The sequence below is a fragment of the Alosa alosa genome, chromosome 12, assembly GCF_017589495.1.
Source record: "Alosa alosa isolate M-15738 ecotype Scorff River chromosome 12, AALO_Geno_1.1, whole genome shotgun sequence".
Lineage (NCBI taxonomy): Eukaryota > Metazoa > Chordata > Actinopteri > Clupeiformes > Clupeidae > Alosa > Alosa alosa.
The window spans coordinates 8,744,612-8,767,228 of NC_063200.1; the positions used below are offsets into that span (position 1 = coordinate 8,744,612).

A 22,617-nucleotide genomic window follows, 5' to 3' on the forward strand; every position below is an offset into this window, starting at 1 on the left:
AGATCTACACAGCAGGAACAAAGAGCACAACAGCTTCAGCACACTAGCCCAGTGTAAGGATGCAAGCATAGGAGAGAGGAATGTGACCACCAATTACGCACCACTGCCATAGAAAACAGGTACAGCAACAAACGCAGTAAGACATTCAGGCTTCATACCTCTGTGGTCTTTGCCGCTGCCATCCAGGTGCAGCCTGTTGAGGACGCCCTTGTAGATCATCACCTGCGCCCTCTCCAGGTCGGCCAGGGCCACGGGGTGTTTGATGGGACAGGGTCGCACGGCCCACTTCACCATGCTCCGCACCACAAACTGCAGGACGGAGCGGAGCTCGGGCCCGTCCTCTGCGGGAGGGGGGCTCTGGGCGCCCTCGGCTCCGGACGAGGGCCCCGACGAGGACGACGCGTCCGGCCGCTGCACCAGGAGGAGGTCGGCCAGCCGGACCGCCCAGGATGACATGGCGACTTGGAGGGCCAGGAGGAGGAGGTAGGGAGAGGCGCGCCGGAGCTCCAGGGCGAAGAGGTCGGGCCGAGGCGACGGGTGAGTCGGGGTGGGCAGAGGGGCGAAGGCCTCGGGCTCCGCTCCTGGAGTCCTGGGGGTTTTCGGAGAGGCCTTCTGCTCCGGAGGCTCCTCCGGCTGTCTGGCTCCCTCCTCCCTGGCCGGCTCCTCTCCTTCCCTGGGCACGGCGGCGGATGCGGCCGGGGTCTGCTGGGTGTCCTCGTCCTGCATGACCCGGGCAATGTCCTCGTCCAGCCGGCGCTCCAGCTCACTGCGCTGTGTGGCTGCGGCAGCAGCAGCAGCAGCAGCGGCGGTGGTGGTGGTGGTGGTGGTGGTGTCCGGTTCGGCGCGGCCCCTCCGCAGGGCCCCGGGCCCCTCGGGCTCCTCCAGCAGGCCGGTGAGCAGGAGCAGGTCCAGCAGCACGGCCGGACGCAGGCCGCGGAGCAGCGAGATGTCCAGCTGGGGCACGTCGCACGGCTCCAGGGACGAGAGCGGTGTGTCGCTGGGTGACCAAGAATTCAGGGAGCTTTTGGTTAGTGCCATCAGAGAGAGAGAGAGAGAGAGGCAAACATGGAGATAGAGATAATGATGGAAGGAAGGGATGAAAGGAAAGGATGGAGGAGTTTTAAAGGAAGTGGGAGAAAAGAAGACAAGAACAAAGAAGAAAAGGATGAATGAGAAAAGTGAAACAAATGGACAAGACAGAAATTAACTGGAGGAAGGGGACGGCAGACATACAGAAAAGGAAATGAGGCTTCACGTCTAGCTTGCAAAGAAGACAAAGGATTGCAGTAATGGAAATTATGATACAAAGATTGAGCTAAGAAAGAAAGTCATAACACATTGCTACAGTCAATTGTGCATTTAAAACAAAGGGTCATTTGAAATAATAACAATAATCTTCCAATCTGGTAAAAATGTGTGTGTGTGTGTGTGTGTGTGTGTGTGTGTGTGTGTCTGGTACCTGACAGTGAGGTCAGCCTCCTCCCATTGGAGCTTGGCCAGTGGGCTGCCCTCCTTGAGCACCCCCAGCAGTGTGGCCCTGCGCCCGCTGGGTTTGTGGAGGCACACCCCTCCTGCCCGCAGCCCACTGTCCACCCCGCCGATCAGGGCTAGCACGGGCCACACCTCTGTGCACAGGGCATTCAGCTGGGCCTCCGAGAGCCCCGCAGGGCCTGTGACCAGCTCCATAACGCGGCCCGTGGAGCCTCCGCTCTCTGGCCCGCTGCGCTCTTGATCGGCACCCTCCTCTGGACCTTTGGGGCTGTGACCTGGGCAGGACATGAGACACAGTCAGAGGTCACTAATCTAATCTAAACAACCCACAGCATCTTTTCACAACTAGTTTTGGACAAATTAGCATAACACCCTTCCCATGCAGCACATGCCCTTCAAGATATATAATAAAAAAATAAAATAAAAAAAATTCAGAAAATGGTTGCGATTTCACCGTATGAAGGGCTACACCACTAGACAGCGTTGACCAGCCATTTAGAGTGCTTCTGACAGATACAGGTCTATACTCACTGATTCCCTACTTTCATGATCACTGGGTATATATCAGATAATGCTAAGCTGTGTGGGGAGTGGGACTGACCCTGTCTGTGGGCGCCTCCATCTCTGAGCAGCGGGGCGATGAGCTCCAGACAGGCCTGCATGTGTTGGTTGATGTGGCTGGTCCAGCCCTCGACCTGGTGCAGGCGTCTCAGGAGCTGGACGGTGGCCTCGAGCAGCACTGTGGCCCTGGGGCTGCACAGCGGCTCTCCAGCCAGCAGGTCACTGGGCATGCCCCGCATCTGCAGGTCGCACAGCGCCACCTTTGGGAGTGGAGGACAGGAAGGTCAATAACATTGAAAGCAACACGGCTGTCAAGGCCCTGACATATTCACATGGGCAAGGTCAGCATCTATAAAACACAAGGACCATTTACTATAAAGACATTAGGAAGGTTCAAATGGCCGACCTTCTCCCCAGGGTTGCTGCTGTAGAAGAGGACACAGGGGTACAGCTCGGTAGCATCCACTCCTTCAAACGCCAGCTTGGGCTCCTGCATGGCAAACAGGATGGACATTAAAGACCACAGTAACACTGAAGTAATAAGTGAAGCAATAGCCCAATGAGGAGTGATGTTCAATGAACACAACCCCAGAGGTTTTAGTTGGAGTAAATGAAGTGACCTTGTTGTTCTTGGCAAAGGAGATGGTGCGGGCCTCCATGTCCAGAATGCAGGTGATGGTGTCCCCCTGGGTGAAGGAGGGCAGGGCGCGGCCCAGTTCCCCGCCGTGGTACAGGCTGCCGCTGTAGGCGCGGTACAGCCACATGTCCGTGGTGGTGCGGTGGTTGTAGTCACGGATGGGCCAGCGCGACACGCCGATGCAGGTGCCCTCATTGCCCTTGTTCTCTTTGGTGATGTAGAACTGCAGAGGAGCACACACAAGGACACCACAGATATCACACAGTGCTACACGTGCACTTCAGATGAGACAAATACAGAGTTCTAGGAAGAAAATACTTCAGCTTTTTTTTTGTGCTTTTGGACTGAAGACATCATGACGGATAAACACCGTGTTCAGACAGGCTGGTTACATACAGCTGGCTAATCCCCAGATGCCTTACACAACTTCAGCTGACCCACTGACATTTAGGAGTCCCTCAGGCACATAACACTGAGACATCTCACCCCACCGTTACAGCCGAGAGCACAGGAGTGGAGCAGCTCAGATGCTGTCCAGCAGGGCCTGCCCACGTGTGCCGTACCTTCCAGATGAAGCAGCCGGACGTGATGGCGGTGGTGGCCAGGCCGTAGCCCTTCCCTCCGGCTCCGTGGGCCAGCACGTTCCCGCTCTCCAGCGAGCAGCACGTCAACTTGTGCGGGTCAAACGAGAAGTCTCCAATCGGAATGCACTCGTCCTCACTCATGCTCTCCTACAGGAGAAACACACGCGCACGCACGCACACATCGCCAGTGTTTACTCTTCAGCTAACGCTTGAGTTCAGATGTGAGAGGTGATAGTATAAGGAATGTTACTTACCCTTTTGCAGCCCTCAGGGAGAGCTTCCATATTCTTCCGTACCGCCAGAGGCTCTTCCCACATGAACGTGGACAAAAGTCCAAAGAGTTGGTCGACAATCTAAAAGGGGATAGGAGATCTTTGTGATTTCTGCACACTTCATAATGAAAATATCCTTGGAAACGTTACAAGACCATGCAAATGTTCACCTGTTTGACATGAACTGGCTCAGAGCAGGCGGGTAACAACGCCTCCAGAATGTGGAAGGCCAGCAGCTTGGTTCGCAGGTTCCGGAAACATGGAGTCCCTGAAAACACATCACACGCCACACCTGAAACAGAGCTTTGCCATTCATCACATGCATCAGGTGCTTTTCATTCACAGGCCTGCCAACAGCTTCCTCAACAGAGCTGGGTTATGAATGACTGCTATTTAGGCCACGAGGAAGTATGGCATTGAAGTGATCAACAGGCGTTCTTTTAGTGTTACCTGCAGTGCACTTGTAAGAAATGATTGTCATAAGCGGGTCAATCCACTTGATGAAGGTGGAGACTCTTTTGGTGACTCGTAGTGACAGGATGCGTCTCAGGAAGACCAGGAAGTCAGCGAGCTGGGACTCCACTACTCTGCTGCTCCGCACCGCCTCCACCTCTGCACACACACACACACGTCATCAGCATAAACAACCATGTTAACACAATCAGAAACACACAGACATGAGGGAAGCTAAATTAAAAAGGACTTCAGTTGAAAATGAATCAGCTGGCTAAAGGCCCATTCACACCAAGAACGATAACGATAACGATAGCTATAAATAAATATCGTTCTCGTTAATATGAATGACGACGTTCACACATAAACTATAACGATAACGACATGAAGAACGATATCGTTGGAGATCACTTTCAGAGCGATTTTCAGAATGATAAAAAGCTAATAGCCAATCAGAACCCATTGAATCACATCATCGTCACATTCATTAACACAAGGAGAGACTTTGTTTATCGTTGTTCAGTGTGAACGCTTTTATCGTTATGGTTATAGTTATCGTTATCGTTCTTGGTGTGAATAGGCCTCAACACTGGCACATTTACAGAAAAGTTAATCAATGAGTGGTGTCTTTGTGAATAAATAAAATGAGATAAGTCCACACTTGCAATCACAGAACTCCTACATCAGCTAAAAGTGTAACTCAACTTCAGTTCCAGTAAAGAGCACAGCAGCCCCTCTATTGTGTGATAAGTGGATAACATTTAGAAGGCTCTTCCCTCCACAAACCAACACTAAAAGAGCCTCACTTAAAATGCCTGATGTCCTAGTGCCTGAGGCCAAACCTGCTCCTCAGGAGCTATTTGGGGTTCAGCATCTTCCTAATGGACACTTCTGACCCGAGGCAAGTGGAGAAGGGAATCCAGCTGGCCACTCTATGCCCAGAGGCACAGCTGTCTCCAGCAGCATCAGAACAGACGCCTGAAGGAGGTGTCCACCGTAGGCTAGTGGTGTGGTTGGAGTTGCTGACTTACTCTCTAGCCTGTGCTTGGCGCTGCTGCCGTGGGACTCCGGCTGCTCCACCATGCTGCTCTCTAGCGCCTCCTGCTGCCGGACGCTGAGCAGGAGCCCCTGCAGCTGGTCGCACATCACGTCCATCAGAGCCTGGGACACCTCCAGAGGCAGGGCCTCCTCATAAGAGCTGGATCCACATGCGCACACAAACAAACATAAACACACAGGCACACACAGGCACACACAGGCACACACAGGCACACACACACAGAGAAGATGCGATAGCAACATGATCAATCAACATAAAGTTGTCATCATCCCATGGGGCCCATAAAACATCCTGGTAACATAATGGTATCTCTATGAGAAACACAGCCCCATAGATCCTCTACTGTCCTCTAGTGGTGAGGAAATGAACATCACATGCACCCATCCTCATTTAGTTCTGCCCCCATGTCTGCCCTCTACACGGCTGGGCCTGTGCCCCTCACCTGGCGGCGATGGCAAGTATCTGCAGCAGACGGGCACTGGCCAGCTTGACCGCTCCGCTCAGCAGCATGTGTCCAGAGACGGAGGCGGCCAGCCAGCGCTGGTTCATGAGCACGCAGGTGCTGTCGGTCAGGCAGGAGAGGATCTCCAGCAGGCCGCTGCGGATCATCACCACCAGGTCCACTGGCTGGTAGTGGAAGTTGAGCGCAAACACCGTGGCCAGCAGGAGGTGCTGGTAGGCTCCTGAGGAACACCACACACCAACACCATCAGTCACATGGAGCTAGGAGGCTATTGCACAACGACTCTTGCACAACGCTGCCAGAGTAAACACACTGCATTGCTCACCTGTCTGCTCTTTCTCTAGCGCCACCTTCTGGCGAAGGACGCGCACCAGCTGCTGGTAGAGTGTGTGAGCAGCAGACTGCAGCTCCCTCTGAGTGCTCATCTGAGCTGACTGTGTCCCAGACTGCACACGCAAAAAACACACACACACAAACACACACGTATATATCAAACGCATGTCATACATTCAAACTAGATCAACATTCAATATAGGAGAATGAGAGTGAAGGAAGTGCTAGTTCTAGTCCACTCATATTAGTGTGTTCTCTTGGCTGTACACAGAGCTCTTACAGTGTAGTGCTGCAGCTTCTCTGGGGGGCTGGACAGGCTGCCTGAGGTGGGGGTGCCCAGACCGAAGCAGCCCGACAGGAACTGCAGTTGCACTGACTGCAGGAGGCCAGGGAAGCGTGGGGGCGCTGTGGAGCCACTGCTCTTATCCTCCATCTCGTGCAGGAATGTGGAGATCTGGCACAAAGCCTCCAGCCGCACCTAACAACACCGTCACCACAGCAGCAGTCAGAAACGACATCCCAGGGCTTTCATCATGCACAGACTCTATATATGCATGTCTTATCTATTTGCACTTGTCTAGTGGTGTCCTATGTTTAGTTATGTGTGTGTGTCAAATCTTGTTTTAATACTGCACATTGGAGTATGGGAGAAACACAATTTCAGCCTGCTGTGTAATGTACTGTTGCATGGTTTGATTGACAATAAAGTGGACTTGGACTTGGACTTATGTTTACTGGTCAAATGTATCAGCGCAGGTCAACTGGGACCTCTAGACCTGCCCTCTTGCGGAGGGTCCGTGGGCCTCACCTCTGCCCTCTGCTGCTGATGAGCCATGGCCAGGGTGATGGCCTTGGGGTCGGCCTGCAGGCCGGCGTCGCGCTCCACCAGGGCGGAGGTGCGCAGCAGGCTGCCGCACAGGAAGTGGAAGACTTGGCCCAGGATGGGCGAGCCCGGGCCGGCCGGGCACAGCGTGGCGCTGGGGCTGATGCACTGCCGCAGGCGCTCCCACGCGTCTTTCATGATGCCCAGAGAGCACAGGGGCAGCCCTGCAACACAGGGGGCGGCACAGCGGGGCACAGAGGGCACAGTCACACAACTGACCACACTACACACAGCTACTCTAGGAAAAACAAATCATCACAACTCCATATCACCCTACATAACATAACGTGGCCTTTACATAATGCACTTACCCATTTTGTTCTTAAAGGACCTTGTGGACACTTTTGATTGATCTGCGGTCTACAACAGGTAATAAAAAGAGGCATTAGCAATTAGCATGGGACTTTAAAGACTATATAGCTACTCTTATACAACAGATGCAGTAGCTCCTCTTTTGAACATTAACATTAGCCACTCTGAGAACACACCTCTCCTTGTCTCTTGGACTCCGAGGAGAACCTGAACTCTGACATTGGGCTGAGGAAGGGTTGGGACTCCATAGATGAAGGAGACCTACTGCAAGAGAGGGGGGGAACGCAGTCAGTACTTCTCAAGAGAATAGAGAGAAATGAGCACACAGCCACAAGTACAATCCTGTACAATCATGTTCATTCGTTCACAGGCCACACGTACCGCGATTGGTCACTCTCGGCCTGGAAGTCGGCGGCCTCGGTGGGCTCCTGCCACGCGGCGCGGACCCCCAGCAGCAGGAAGACGCAGCGGGACACCAGCAGGTGGCAGGCGGCTGGGAAGGACAGGGCGTGGTCGGGGGGGCGGCCGCGCTCCCACTGCCTGGGCGGTGGCTCGCGCTCGGGCGTGCCGGGGCTCTCGGTGCTGCTGGGCAGCGTGCTGGTGCCGGACGACTCGTACACCGTCTCGTTCTGCTGCAGCTGCATGGCCTCCCTTGTGGCCAAGAAACACTGCAGCACCTCTGCAAGGGTCAAGAGGAGAGATGATGCACAGCGGCCTTGTACACAGCACAGCTGATAGGGATGCAGTGAGGAGGAGTGGAAAACAAACTGTCTAGTGTGTGTGTGTGTGTGTGTGTGTGTGTGTGTGTGTGTGTGTGTGTGTGTGTGTGCATGTGTTTCTGTGTGTGTGTGTGTTTCTGTGTGCGCGTGTACGTGTTTCTGTGTGTGAGCGTGTATGTGTTTCTGTGTGTGCATGCATGTTCTTCCATGCACATGCAGCCATAACTGAGGCAGGGATGGAGTGTGGAAGGGTGCAAAACAAACACTGCAAGTGTGTGTGTGTGTGTGTGTGTGTGTGTGTGTGTGTGTGAGAGTGTGTGTGTGTGTGTGTGCATGTATGCGTTTCTGTGTGTGTGTGTTTCTGTCTGAGTGTTTCTGTGTGTGTGTGAGTGTTTCTGTGTGTGTGTTCTTCCATGCACATGTGTGAGGCAGGGATGGATGTGGAAGGGTGTGTGTGTGAGTGTGTGTGTGTGTGTGTGTGTGAGTGTGTGTGTGAGTGTGTGTGAGTGTGTGTGTGAGTGTGTATGAGTTTCTGTGTGTGTGTTTCTGTGTGCGCGTGTACGTGTTTCTGTGTGTGTGCGTGTACAGTATGTGTTTCTGTGTGTGCATGCATGTTCTTCCATGCACATGCAGCCATAACTGAGGCAGGGATGGAGTGTGGAAGGGTGCAAAACAAACACTGCAAGAGTCTCTGTGTGTGTGAGTGTGTGTGTTTGTGTGTGTGTGTGTGTGTGTGTGAGAGTGTGTGTGTGTGTGTGTATGAGTTTTTGTGTGTGTGTGTGTGTGTGTGTTTGTTTCTGTGTGCGCGTGTACGTGTTTCTGTGTATTTGTTTCTGTGTGTGCATGCATGTTCTTCCATGCACATGCAGCCATAAGTGAGGCAGGGATGGAGTGTGGAAGGGTGCAAAACAAACACTGCAAGAGTCTGTGTGTGTGTGAGTGTGAGTGTGAGTGTGAGTGTATGTGTGTTCTTGCAGGTCCATGCACAGCCAATGCAGAGACAGCGGTGGTCTCATGTCCATGCCTGCATGCCGTGGCCTGCTCTGAGGCGGGGCAGAGGAACAGGTGTGTGTTTACCCGGCAGGTACATACTGCTGATGCTGGGCGTCTCCTCCTCGGGCAGCTCCTGGTCCTGGTTGTGCTCGGACGAGGGGCCCTGGGCCCCGGCCTCTCGCCGGCTCTGCTCACCAGACGGGCCCGGCTCCTGACAGTCCTCGCTGGGGCTCTGGGAGCTCAGCGAGCTCTGGAGGGAGGCACAGCAGAGCACGAGGGTTGGAATATAGCTCATCTCCACTGCAATGTTCTGGAGTATAAACTTGGGATGAAAGCTGAGTCTACAGTGTGTGTGTGTGTGTGTGTGCGCGCATCTTGTCTAGAACTCTTCTCATCCTAACAATGGATTATTCCTACCGCTGAAATCAAGAAGACGCCTATGTAGTCACAAAGCCAGAACTGAGAGACTCAGGAGAAGTTTTTATCCCCAGGCCCTCCGAACTCACACTATACTGACTTTGCACTCATTCACTCCTCAGCACTCATGACACCACCCACCCCACCCCCCCCCCACACACACACACCTACACGACTTTTAGCACTTTTACATCCCTCTCCCTATGCTACAGACCTTTTATTTATTTTCTTATTTCATCACACGTCAAAACACACACATATCTGACTTTCTCCAACTTTTGCACATCTCCATAGAACTTTTTTTTTATTATTTTTGATTTCTCCTCCCCATCTATCTACCCATGTCCTTGATTGCCTAGCCTTTCTGCCCCCCCCTGCATAGCCCCACCCCCATCACACAAAAAAAAAAGCTCCAACACACATCCCCAACATCACATTACAGCACACTGACCCCCCCCCATCCCCTACACAGCACATTGTCTCATGAGGAAGCTTCTCCAACACACATATTGCACACTGCCCTCTCCCCACATACACAGCACACTATCCCATCTCCCCTGTCATCCCCCAACACACACACCAAGACCCTGGCAGTTGGGTTAGCCCCTTGAGCCGTGGATCTGCCCAAGGTTTCTTCCTTGGTAAGGGAGTTTTTCCTTGCCCCTGTTGCTCTTGGGTGCTCCTTGTTGGTGCCCCCCCGCCCAATCCCAATCCTCCCCCACCTTTCTTATGCAGCCCTTGCCACTTAATCTACTAAACCCCTCTTCTACTGCACTTTTTAACCCCCCCCCCAATAAATGCACAAATAGGCTGACACCAGACATAATTTCACTGCATTTCTTACTTCCAGTAACTATATGCATGCGACAATAAACTTCCTTGTATCCTTATGCATTAATATGCTGATATTGTGTGTGTGTGTGTGTGTGTGTGCACTCGTCAATTTCATTCTTTTTGGTAACTATTAGTAAATCCCTTCACCTGAAGTTAATCATAGTACAGCATAGCGTCCATAGTCTACTCCTGTTCCTACTGAGAGCTCAGTTGACTGGGTGTTCTGGACACCGGCCCTTCCTCACTCACCTGTTTGTTGGAAACTGTGGCTGGTGGGTTGCCCGTGTTCGCTATGCTCTCTTTGAGTGACAGCAGTGTGTTGCGGATCTTGTACACCATCTCGTAGATTTCAATAAGCATCTCACATGGCTCATACCTAACACACAGGATAGAGGAGACATTTAATAACGGTGGCCAGGCGATACAACTGGAGCTCCTTCTGTTGCTATTTCCCAGCTTTACACACACACACACACAAACAAACACAAACACAAACACACAGGGACACTTAAGCACTGGCACACAGACTGGGGGCTGTTTATTCTGCTCCATAAATCCCATCTCAATATTCAGTAGGCACTGAAGCTCCCAAATGACTCATTATGAGCAAGTCTTCCATCACACATGCAAGGCATTACTGTTTCAAGGGAATCGTCAATCTGTGTGTGTGTGTGTGTGTGTGTGTGTGTGTGTGTGTGTGTGTGTGTGTGACTTGGCAAGTGACTGAATGAATGAGAGTGTAACAAAGAGGTGTGTGTGGGCAGCTGAGTAAATCATTTGGAATGGTGGCCACTCACTTGTCCTGCCAGTAGGCCTCGTCCTGCAGGCCAGTGTGTTTGAGCAGAACAGCCAGACTACACCGGCAGGCCGTCTCCAGCAGGGAGTCACCTGGAGGACCGCCGTTATCCCAGTCTGCAACGGGGTAGCAAACAGATAGGTGGTTAAGCCAGATGGCACCTCCCCTACAGCTGTGTACACCTGAGCAGGTGGGACGTTGGTCTTCCTCACCTCGGCTGATGGCGTACTCCTTCATCTTCCTCCAGAGGCCGCTGGCCGGCTCCCGCCCGGAGCCCAGCGCCAGGTCCACCAGCATGGTGCCCTCCTCGCTCAGGCCCAGGTCTGCCAGCCTGGCGTCGGGGCAGCCCAGCAGGATGGCCTCCGTCAGCCAGCCGGTGGCAAAGTCTGAGCACCAAACCACAAAAGTCAGCACACAGTCCAGAAACGACCATGCAAAAAGCATGATGCTGACAACATGGGCTTTATATATAGTGTTGCTTTTCAAACCACTAAACTCAGCAGGATTACAAACCATATCAATCAATTTCAAAGTACTGCATTGTTAAATGTGGAAAATACACTATATTTTAGCATAATATGTATATATATATATATTTAGCATAATATATATTGATATTATCCTTTATCTGACTAGTGCATGCAGTATGGCATGCGGGGCAGACTTTGAGACAGATTGTAAACTGAGGGCTACCCGGACAGTGGGGATGGGCTTGCTGAGTTAGCTGTGGGCCAATTCTACCTAGCTGCTCAAAGTCCATCTCCAGACCGTTCCTCAGCAGTGGGTTGCACAGCCAGAACTCCGCTGTCTTCTCCTGGATGGAAGGGGGCGGCCCCTGCAGCATGCCCCCCAGACACCGACCAATGGCCAGTGCCACGGTCCTCTCCAGGTCCAGCAGCCACATCCAATCCTCTGGCTCGGCCCCTGTGGCTGATCCCGCCCCCTCGGTCACCTCTGAAACCAGGAAAGCGCTCATGAGTGTGTTGCTTCAGCGTTGTGAGTCATCTAAACAGGACTCATTTTTTATTGCTTTCCCAACAAAAATAGCTACGAAGTTTAGTCTGGGAGAAAACAGACACTCATAAAATGGAGACACACAATCCAGTCAGAGGCTGAAAACGTTTATAAGATACAGGCACGACTGGGCCCTGTTTTACTGGTTTTACTGAGAATTCTGTTCAAATTAGTCAGTCAATACCCTGTCTTAACTGGCAACCGGTCTGATACCAAATTCACCTACATTCTAAACCCAGTGAACTTGTTTTCCCCTACATAAAACAAGAGAGAAGAGAGCAATCTCTAACAGGCCAAACTACTGACGTTTCCTGAGTCTGTTATTAACCTTTTCCTACACTACTTTACAGAAGCTGTCAGGAAAATGGTGCAGCATTTGGAAAAAGAACAGCACTGCAAAATTAATAAATTATATGCTTGAGAATAAATAACTTAACTCTTAACAATTGTTTCAAATTCCATATTTTAAAAACCCTAACTTGTCAAAATAACAAAAAGATGCCATGTTTACATACCTTGAAGAAACTAAGATCATATTCATCTTTAAACAACACAATACTAATGTTTTAACTGAGGAGGAGTTCAGAAATCAATATTGGGCGAAATAACCCTGATCAGCTTTCTTGCATTTTGGCACAGCTTTTCTAGCTTTGAACGACTTCCACCATGCCCCAAGGAGCCTGTTACGACCCGTCCTCGCTGTGCCCTTCGCCCCAGCTGCCGTTTGCCATTCTGTTTGTAGGTCACTTGACATCATCCGAAGATCTTTTAGTGACGTTCGAATGAGCTGGCGGTCATCCTGGTCAATGGAGTCGTTTCCGCCATCTGCAAATCTGTAGCTCCTCTCTGTTCTTATGAACCACTGTTTTGAGGATGACATTCCTGACAACATCACTGCATTGAACCGATCTTTCCCTCACTCAAAATGTTTCTTTTGACTTGTTCAACTTTTTGTCTTGTAAGTAGTCAATTTTACAATAGTTACCTTTGGATGCTAGTTACTTTTGAGGTGTTACTAGCACTTTTGTGCCGACCAACTGTTGCTATAGCAAGAGTATGATGACGACAATAGCAGTAGTTTTGATATGTTTTCTTCTTAAAATAAGATTTGGTTTAAATTATCATCTAATACTCTTTAAATAGATAGATATAGAAATAGATATGACAAGATTTTCGATTGGCATTTTAATCCCTTCTGGAGCTTTATGTTTTTTTTTTTTATTATTACTATTTTCTAAGCTCAGAGGGTATGTGCCTGTTTCCTGTACTTTTCTTGGTTGTGTGTGTGCATATGTATGTGTGTGTGTGTGTGTGTGCGCGTCTTGGCGGCGTGCGAAAGCGAAGGCAGCGAAAGGTGTCGGGCAGGCGTGTGACTCTGTGCACTCCCTCACCAGGAGAGGATCCCTCCAGCTCCAGGTCCTCGAGCAGGCCTGTGGCGGGCAGGAAGCAGTTGAGCTCGTTTAGGTGCTCCAGCAGAGAGAGCAGGTGGGGCAGCAGCGGGCGCACCACCCCCAGCGGCAGCAGCAGCAGAGAGTACATCACCTGGCACAGCAGGCTCCCCGCCACAGAGCCACACAGCACCGCTAGGAAAGAGAGAGAGGGAGAGAGGAGGAGAAGAAGAAAAGGGTGAAGGAAGAGAAGAGGGAGGAGATGTCAAAATGACAGTTGATGAAAAGGTTAGATTAAAAGGTTGTCAAATGTGAGGTAACAATAAGCTCGGTTCCCATTCAAGAAAATGTGACTGTAGAAAATGTTCATCTGAGTGGGTTTCCACCTGCTGTGTCTTGATCATTAAAATGAACGCTCTCCTAATCAAGAGAGGAGTTGGGAATAGCTGAGGGATCAACATTTACGGAACATTTACGGAAACATGCAAGAAAACTACAAAAAATGTGAATTTATGCTAATTAAAGCTGAAGTTGGCAAGTCTGACAGATTGAGGGGATTTAGCCAAAATGTTGAATGTTTACAACTCTCATGCCCTTCCCCCACTACCACCAAGCACCCTCTCATCGAGTTTGTGCTCGTCAGTGCGCACCAGACTGCACCAGACTGTGATTAACAGTAAGATCTCACACAGCCCTGCTCTGATTGGACCAGAAGAACTGGGAGCTGTGGATTTTTGCTATAACAGGCTCTACATGGAGGTAGAAATGCGAGTTTTTTTTCTAAAACCGGCTATTTTATGTTGTTCTGTCGGAGCATAGTGTCGGTTTCAGTGAATATGATCAAAAAAAATCTTGCCAACTGCAGCTTTAAGTCGTGTCTACCCACTTAAGTGGTATTATACCTTATGCACATGGAGAGTTTATCCACTCCTTCTACTGAATTAGATTTGTATTCACTTTAGAAGATGTTATGCAAATTACAAGTGTTTTCAGTCAGGATTTCCTATTCCAATACTCCAAATGTGCATTAAGAAGTTGAATGGAAACCCAGCTATAGATGAATAACTCTGAGCCTCACACTGAGCAATGCTAATAGCAAGGCAGCAGACGTTGCTAAAGCAGGGAACCTACTGTGCAGTTTCTGGATGACGTGCTTATCCAGTGAGCTCTCCTCCAGCAGGATGGTGGATCTTCTGAAGGTCTCGGCGGCGTAAGGTAGCAGGAGACACAAGTGCTTGTGGAGCAGCGTCACACTGCTGTCGTCCTGAGGGGAGATGAAAGCAGCACAGGTCTCACCTAAGCCATACTGAGGGCCTTACAGCACGGCCGTACGCTCACCTCGTTTTTGCACTGGGCTGCAGAGGTTGATAGTTTTGTAGCACAATCCACAAAATCTCTAGCATCGGTGGTTACAGACACCTCAACTATACTCTAGAAAACTCCTTTTGAAAGGTCACTCATCTATAGCACAGACTGATTTGTTTGTAACATGTGCTACATACTGTATATGCAGTACCATACAGCCCTGCCTTACAGCCTGTAGGACATATGCTTCAGTCTAAACCTGAACAGAACTGGTTCTACAACCAGTTGATAAAATGTACCAGTTGGTGGTGAGGTGAGAAGTGGTGGCCACATGTCACATTCATCTCTATGCTGTACATGTAAAGTATGCATAGAGAATGCAGTGTCTGTGGGGATGTTAAAACGCTGCTCTGTGCACTAGTGTCTAGTGCAAAGAACTTTAATAAAGTTGAGATAGAGATGGAAGCCTCTGTGTAGGTGGAGACACCACAGTAACAAATGCAGTTCAGCCTGCAAGAGAGAGAGCAACAGAGAGAGAGAGAGAGAGAGAGAGAGAGAGAGAGAGAGAGAGAGAGAGAGAGAGACAGAGAGAGAGAGAGAGAAAGAAAGAAAGAAAGAAAGAAAGAAAGAAAGAAAGAAAGAAAGAAAGAGAGCCAGCGTACCTCTGTGTTGGTGTAGATGAAGCAGTGGGCCAGCAGGTGTTTGTGCAGCGCAGACAGGAGGTGGTGGAAGTGTGACGGTGGCTCCGTCTGCCTCTTGGCCTGGCTGGCCCGCTGCTTGTCGCTGTTCTTCTCCAGCTCCCCAAAGGCACGCTCCTGGGGGACGGCACACGCAAACAGCACACGCACAGCCTCAAACCACTGAGCTCTTCAGCAGCGCCCACTAATGAGCACACCCAGCTATACATCACATCACAGTGGCCTTAATGAGAGACAATGCCCCACTTCTCCTCTCCTCCCCTCCCCTCCCCTCCCCTGCACTGCCCTGCCCTGCACGCTAGCCAGCCCATTACAGAGAGCTGGATGGAACACAGAGAGGACGGAGAGTTGACGCCCAGACTGGGCTCCAGAGGCATTAGTGCTCTTACTACTGTGCACAACAGTCTCAGGCAGAATAGGAACACATCCATTGTAGGCTTCTAATTCTATGGTCCTACCTTAGTCAGCAACATATTTTTCTCAACAAGGATGACAAAGTCTTAAGGTACTTCATTATGAAGCCCAAATAACCAAATCGTCCTTAGCAAGCATGTGTGACATGGCCAACAGCACTTTTTCTTTCAGTGCAGCCTAATTGTTGGAGAAACGGTGCTGAATGCAGTTTGAGGGTAAGGCCTGCAGGCCTAGAGCAGACTACAGTAGATGTGCTAGTAATTGTGGTAATGGCCATTGTATTGGCATAGCCATGTAAAATAAAACATTCAGCTTCAGATCAAATGTAATGCCTGCCTTCCTGCAACTGCACACATTTTTAGGCCTTGAAAAAAAATGATGGGAATGGGGGGGAGGGCGTCAGTATTACAACATAACTGAAAATCAGTTACATAGACATTCTATTCAGTCGATGTGAATATGAACAGTGGAACTCAGAAAACAGATTCTCTCTCACACACACACATACACATACACAACCAGGCTCTCTCTCTGTCTCTGTCGCTCCCTCACCGTGTAGAATCCGATGCTGAGCAGCAGGGTCTTGAGCAAGACCTCCGCCAGGTGCAGCTGGTCTGGAGAGTTGGCACTGGGCGGGAGCTGGTCAGGAGAGTGGGCCGGGGGCAGGCCAGCGTTCAGCTCCCCGGGAGAGCTGTAGCCCAGGAGGGAGGCCACGTGGGACTGCTCCTGCAGGCTGTTCAGCACCATGTCCAGCTGCAGACGCTGCAGGGACCACAGAAAAGCAAAGCGCCTTTAGGAGACCGAGACCGCACCGTTACACCATGAAAGGCTGAAGCGAGCACGATCAATACGAGCTGACGTGCCTGCCTGCCTTCTTGTGTGTGTCAGAGAGGGGTCAGGAAACCAAGCTCCCAGCTATCAGTCCTGAGAATGGAATGAAGTACAGTCTGCATGTAAGGGTGCGTACAAACATGAGTGTTTGGGAGAAAAGGTTGGCAAGAGAGAGACTGTGTAGGTGTGTTTAGCTTCTATCAATAGTTTGGTGTTTAGTGTGTGTGTGTGTGTGTGTGTGTGTGTGTGTGTACCTGGCCTTTAGAGAGGCTCTCCCAGCTCTCTGGGCCCTGAGGTAGGAGTGAGTGTAGGAGTTCAGTTCTCTCCCTGAGGGGCGGCAGCAGTAGAGATGCTCCGATGGAGAGTGTGTTCATCACTGCCTGCAGGCAGAACACAGAGAGAAGATGAGCTCACTCACATCACACTCGGACCAGCCTGAGGAGACAAGATGGACCCTTGCCTATTCCTAATGCAAATTTAACCCACTTCATCTGATTCACAGCTGATTCACCGCCACAGAGGGCACTCTACCATGGCGTCTCTCTCGGCCTCCGTGCTTCATCCTCAGACGGATCACTCAGACAGATCTCTAGTGGTCACACCTCACACGCCTTTGGTCCCCGGTGCACCTGCGGCTCATGCCTACCTGTTGTATTGAGTCTGGAACACTGGAATCGATGAGCCTGAAGAGCAGGTTGCGCAGGGGCCTCCCCTGGGCCCCCAGGACCGTGGCTCCCGTGCCGCCCGCATGGGCCAGGGACAGATGGATGGACAGCAGCTTCATGCACAGCAACACAAACTGATGATGCTCCCTAGGAGGGAGAGAGAGAGAGAGAGAGAGAAAAAGAGAGAGAGAGAGAGAGAGAGAGAAAGAGAAAGAAAGAGAGAGAGAAAGAGAGAGAGAGAAAAAGAGAGAGAGAGAAAGAGAGAGAGAGAGAGAGAGAGAAAGAGAGAGAGAAAGAGAGAGAGAGAGAGAGAGAGAGAGAGAGAGAGAGAGAGAGAGAGAGAGACAGTAAGGGACTGATATGAAAAGGAGAACAAGAGAAGACAGAAGAATGGTGCTGACCTTCACAAGTCCCCATATGTTCCATTCTCTCTCCCCATGAAGTGTGTGTGTGTGTGTGTGTGTGTGCTTTAGTGGGCTGCTGCCAGCACAGTGAGTGACATCATTCGGCTGGGCACTGAGTCAAGGTGATTTTCAGAGACTCCCGACAGGCTCCGGTTACGCGCCTCCCAGTCGCTCAGCTGCAGAGCGTCCATCACAGTGTCCTTCCACTGCCCGGCACGCCTCACTGAAGCTCCCGCAACACGGTCTACGGGATGTCAACATGGACGGCTGTGTTTGTTTTTTCTGCTGCAATGCATCTAGGCATTTGCGGAAACTTGACACACCTCACTGAAAGGGTGGAAACTATCTATTCATCTACCTCTTCTCTCTGCTTGTCTTCTTTGCTGCGGTCTGTGTGTGTGTGTGTGTGTGTGTGTGTGTGTGTGTTTACCTCTTAGAGGGGAAGGGGGCTGGGGGCGTGTCCCCACTGATGCCATCGCAGTAGCGCTCCAGGAAGCTGCGCAGGTAGGTGAACGTGCTCTCTTCGAGATCCACACAAAACGGCCTGTGCCAAGCCACCAACTGCCTGCACGTGCCAGGGCGCACCCAAGACACACACACACACACACACACAGACACAACCTCAGAGTCAGGGCTTTTAGATGAAAAGTAGCTGTCTGCCATAAAAAGGACAGAACAAACTGCCATTCCATTAAATGGAATTGGAGCAACGACGGAATTTCAGCTAGGTAGCAAGACTACCTTGTGCCTAATAAAAGGAATGGTCAATCTGTTTTTCCTGACCACAAGTGAGAAAGGTTAAGGAAGGGCATAGTCTGGGTCTAACAGGTAACTGTGAGTCTGCAAGTTTTCCAGGTTTCATCATGGAGAAAGAAGTGAAATCCACTGACCTAGATCTACTCCTTTAACAGTCCTCTACAGTGTTATTATTAGAGAATAAAAATGTTTATTTATGAACTATTTAAGTTATGATGAAATCTCCCAAAGACCATGCAAGATGTAACCAGCATGATATGAGGGAGCCTGGTTACTGCATAAGCACAATTAGGACAAATGTCACATGGCATTGATCATTTCCTACCGACCCCAACTGAACTAGCCTGCAGCCATGGACATGGAAAAAGAAAGCGTATTGGTGAAATCAAAATGAATTCCACATTACCATAATTCACTTTCAAAAGCTATGCAGTTTTGCAGTCTGGGTTAGCTGTGCTGTTGTTACTGTTTGCTGTTTGAGAGCCTCTTTAAGCAAGTCACTGCTTGTAAAGAGTGGGTCAATCTCTGCCATGTTTTCATGGCTAAGTGTAGTATGATGACTTCCTGTTCTTCGGAGGGTGTTTACCTGTCTGTAGGAACTGCGGTCCAAGCGAGGCTGTGGGAGGTGCCTGCGGTGATCTGCTGGATGGCCACTCCCTCTAAGCCAATCACTTTCTTAGGTTTGGTGACAGGCGTAGACGTGTGGCCCTGGCCACACTGCCCCATGGCGTTGTTTCCCCAGGCATACACCTCATTTTCTAAACACCGACAAGACAACACTCAGAATCAATCAGATTGATCAAATAAGGTAAAGCTAATTCAGCTGGAGAAGTCCTGCTCATTGAACCCAAAGCATCACTGGCACAGAGAGGCCAATTGGAGCATACGGAATAGTGCAGTGATCCTAAGTAGAGCAGCTTCACTCCAGCAGACAGGACAGAGCACCACTAGAACAAACAGGAGAACACAGCCAGCACACAGCACTGCTGAAGCAGCTCTCACCACCATCACAGCTAGTGCTCCATAGCAGACAAAACAGCATTACAGCAGCAGAAGGGAGGAACCACACAGAGCTGTGTGTGTGTGTGTGTGTGTGTGTGTGTGTGTGTGTGTGTGTGTGTGTGTGAGAGACTCACCATGAGAGAGGGCCAGACAGTGGCTATCCCCACAGGAGATATCAATGATCTTGGTGATGCTCAGCTCCTCAATCAAGCGTGGCCGAAGAGATGTGGTTTCAGAGGAGCCGCAACCGAGGCACGAGCCACAGCCCCACGCAAACACCTGCAGCGCACACGCACACACAGTTATGCTTTAATACAGATAGAACTAAATGATGTGGGTAAAATTTGCAGGTGAACAAAATATGCTGTTATGGACCAATGGTGTATGCTACCCTTTGACAACTTGAATAATGAAGTGAATGCTTGCGTTAATTATTGACAGAAGCATGAGAGGTACGCAACAAGTACATACACAGATGTGTCTGTAGCATAGTTATGCCAGCTGACAAAAGTTTTAGAGAGAGACAGAGAGAGAGAGTGAGTGAGCGAGTGAGAGTGAGAGTGTGTGTGTGTGTGTGTGTGTGTGTGTGTACCTGGCCAGCTGAGGTCAAAGCGAGGGAGGACTGGCTGCCAGCACAAACTTTCCTGATAATATATCCATGCAGGGCCTCAATGACCTTGGGCCGATACACACGATTAGTATCTCCGTGACCTAGTTTACCTGAAAGAGAAAAAAAAGGTAGATAAATAATTCTCTCATACAATAGAGTGAAAAAAGTAAATAAAGGGAAAAAAGTAAATAAATAATTATATCATACGCAGAGCTGTCTTGCCATATGATTAATTTCAGACGTGGTGTACAGTGATTGCACAATATACTACTCCACGTGCATGGTCAAGGTTTACTTGGTCAGAAAAGTGGGGCATCTAGAGATAGGCTTGGGTAACGGAGTCACAGAGCTCATTTAGAGTTTGCTTTTACAAATGAACAGCCAATCACTGGTAAAGCTACATCTAGCTAACAGTGTAGAAAAGGTCAGATTGTAGAAGCAGCGTACCATTGTCTCCTCCTCCAAAAGACCAGACGATGCGTCCATCCTGAGCCACTGCGATGGTGTGGGAGCTCCCGCAGGCCGCCTGGCCCACACCACTGATGTCCTTCACCAGAGTGGGGACGTTGCGGCTGTGGCTGTCACTGTGACCTGCGGAGAGGGCACCAGCCAGCTCAATCGCACTGCACCACATACCTGTGTAAGGCTAGTAAGGCTAGCATAATGCTTTCACTGACAGAAGAGTACTTGCATGGCTATTTTCTAGTTCCATCTGATAAAATTAACCTCCTGGACATTTCCTTCCTCGCATTGCATCAGTTCCACCATTTAAGTAAAACTGCAAACAAAAGTACTCAGAGAACGGAGACTTTCCCCTAAGTCAAATGTACTGTCGCAATGTTCCAGAAAGTCAAAACAACAATTCCACATTGGCCTCTTGAGACAGATCTACTCCAAACTTGTATGAGTTCCTTTTTGGTCCATGCTACACCACATTTATGAAAATCAACCTCATTGTTTGTCAGCAAGATTAGAGTACGTAAGACTAACATAAGACGTACAAATGGCAATGGACATATAACCTCCTTAAGTGAAGGTAACTATACCCTCAGGGCAATCACATTCTCTACCCTTTGAGACAGTAACTTGACTTGAGGTCAGTGTATACCTAGTCGGCCAAAGTCTCCTTCTCCCCACGTGTAGAGTTCGCCGTCATTGGTCACGGCTGCACTGTGCCTGTATCCCGCAGACACACACACCACAACCTGCCAGCACACCACAGACAGCAACAAGACAGTTAAGAATGCCATAATGAAAGGTCAAACTTGTCATTACTAGTTAGAAGCTAAGAACAGTGCCTTGTTGTATGTGTTTGTGTGTGAAAATGTGTACCGATAATAGACATAGAAACATGAGCATTTCAGATGGCCCTGGGAGAGAGGAGAGTGGATGCCAGCCGAACAACATTTGAGGTCGGGAAGTTCGGTCTGGACTTGTTCCGTTGTGGAGCATCTATGGTCCTAAACAGCTATGGTTCGGGCAATCAAATTGTGCTTTGTACGATGATGGACAGATAAGCAACAGTGTCTTATCCATCACGTCATATGAGCACGCTTAGGTTGATTTTGTTTGCAACAAAAAGCTGTGGCTAGAAGCTATACAGATGGCTTCTAAGACCCCATATGGAAAAATGCATATTATTTCCATGCGGTTTATAGCATGTTTGTAGCAACGGTGTGAACGGAATTATTTTTTAAAACGAAGGAGGGGAAATTTCCGAGCTAGTATTTTGTTATCTTACATTTTACTAATGGGTGTTGTACAAGATATTGACAGCACAATAACTTTTTAAAAAGACCAGAAAACAATGTTTTCAAAGACGTCAATGAAAACACCATTTGTGGAGAAGAAGGATGGCTCAGGTGTTCTTCCTACAGCTCACAGCAAGCTTTTTCGTTGCTCTGATTGGTTAGCCCCCGTATCGGTTGAAAAGAATATTCTGACTAGAATTCTGAGTATGACAACGTGAGGCTAGGGAGAAAGGGGGCCAACAGTTTAAACTGCACATCTGTGATGTACAGGACTGGCAGATGGTCTGTCCACCCAGGCAACCCTGCAGCTGGCGTGGTGACCCACCTTTCCCTGTAGTGGTCCCTGGATGATCTTAGGGTACTTCTGGGTGGCGCTGTTGCCGTGGCCCAGCTTCCCGTAATCTCCGTCGCCCCAGCTGAAGACCTCGCCCTCGCCCGTGACGGCCAACGTGTGTCCGTCCGAGCCCTTGGAGGACGACACCTTGCGCATGCTCCGGGGCGGGTCCAGCACCAGCTTCTTGGGCATCGACTGGTTGTTGGAGTCGCCGAGGCCCAGGCGGCCATAACTGCCCTTACCACAGGCCTTCACCGAGCCGTCAGCTGACACCGAGAATGTACAGTACTGCCCCGCCTCGATCTGAACACAGACCACACACACACATACACACACAGCAAGCACAAACACAGTGATAAGAAAGCATACATACGCAAAGAGATAAGTGCAAAAAAACCACAAAATAACACAGTCACATTCATATACAGACAGCCACAAAGTAAACAGACAGAGTAAGCTCTTCCACACAGACCATTAGTGGTCCAGTCTCACACAGGAAATTACATTAACTATGTAATGTAATGAATCAGCTAACAGAGCTGATTCGTCTCCATTAGGCCACATGTAATATCATTTATCTGTAAGATCCTCGATCTGTGTTCTCCCCCTCCATAACCGCATTTCAGAAGTCTAACCA

At 49.9% G+C, this 22,617-nt stretch overlaps 1 protein-coding gene across 1 annotated transcript in view; it reads right to left on the reverse strand.

Moving 5' to 3' along the window:
* Positions 1-22,617, reverse strand: part of LOC125304352 (probable E3 ubiquitin-protein ligase HERC1) — a 56,557-nt gene that overhangs the window by 26,102 nt on the left and 7,838 nt on the right. The window contains 36 exon segments of the mRNA XM_048258541.1: positions 1-4; positions 159-1,021; positions 1,460-1,766; positions 2,093-2,312; positions 2,459-2,542; positions 2,673-2,912; positions 3,253-3,420; positions 3,528-3,626; positions 3,716-3,813; positions 3,996-4,157; positions 5,030-5,196; positions 5,501-5,741; positions 5,847-5,967; positions 6,135-6,332; positions 6,663-6,901; positions 7,049-7,097; positions 7,226-7,313; positions 7,431-7,728; positions 8,861-9,011; positions 10,262-10,388; positions 10,810-10,924; positions 11,021-11,194; positions 11,550-11,762; positions 13,214-13,405; positions 14,342-14,474; positions 15,178-15,330; positions 16,180-16,389; positions 16,713-16,838; positions 17,105-17,270; positions 17,958-18,092; positions 18,870-19,041; positions 19,420-19,564; positions 19,878-20,005; positions 20,343-20,486; positions 21,004-21,100; positions 21,972-22,283. The exon segment at positions 1-4 is cut by the window's left edge and continues 198 nt beyond it. Coding sequence (XP_048114498.1) covers positions 1-4; positions 159-1,021; positions 1,460-1,766; positions 2,093-2,312; positions 2,459-2,542; positions 2,673-2,912; positions 3,253-3,420; positions 3,528-3,626; positions 3,716-3,813; positions 3,996-4,157; positions 5,030-5,196; positions 5,501-5,741; positions 5,847-5,967; positions 6,135-6,332; positions 6,663-6,901; positions 7,049-7,097; positions 7,226-7,313; positions 7,431-7,728; positions 8,861-9,011; positions 10,262-10,388; positions 10,810-10,924; positions 11,021-11,194; positions 11,550-11,762; positions 13,214-13,405; positions 14,342-14,474; positions 15,178-15,330; positions 16,180-16,389; positions 16,713-16,838; positions 17,105-17,270; positions 17,958-18,092; positions 18,870-19,041; positions 19,420-19,564; positions 19,878-20,005; positions 20,343-20,486; positions 21,004-21,100; positions 21,972-22,283 — 6,539 coding nt within the window.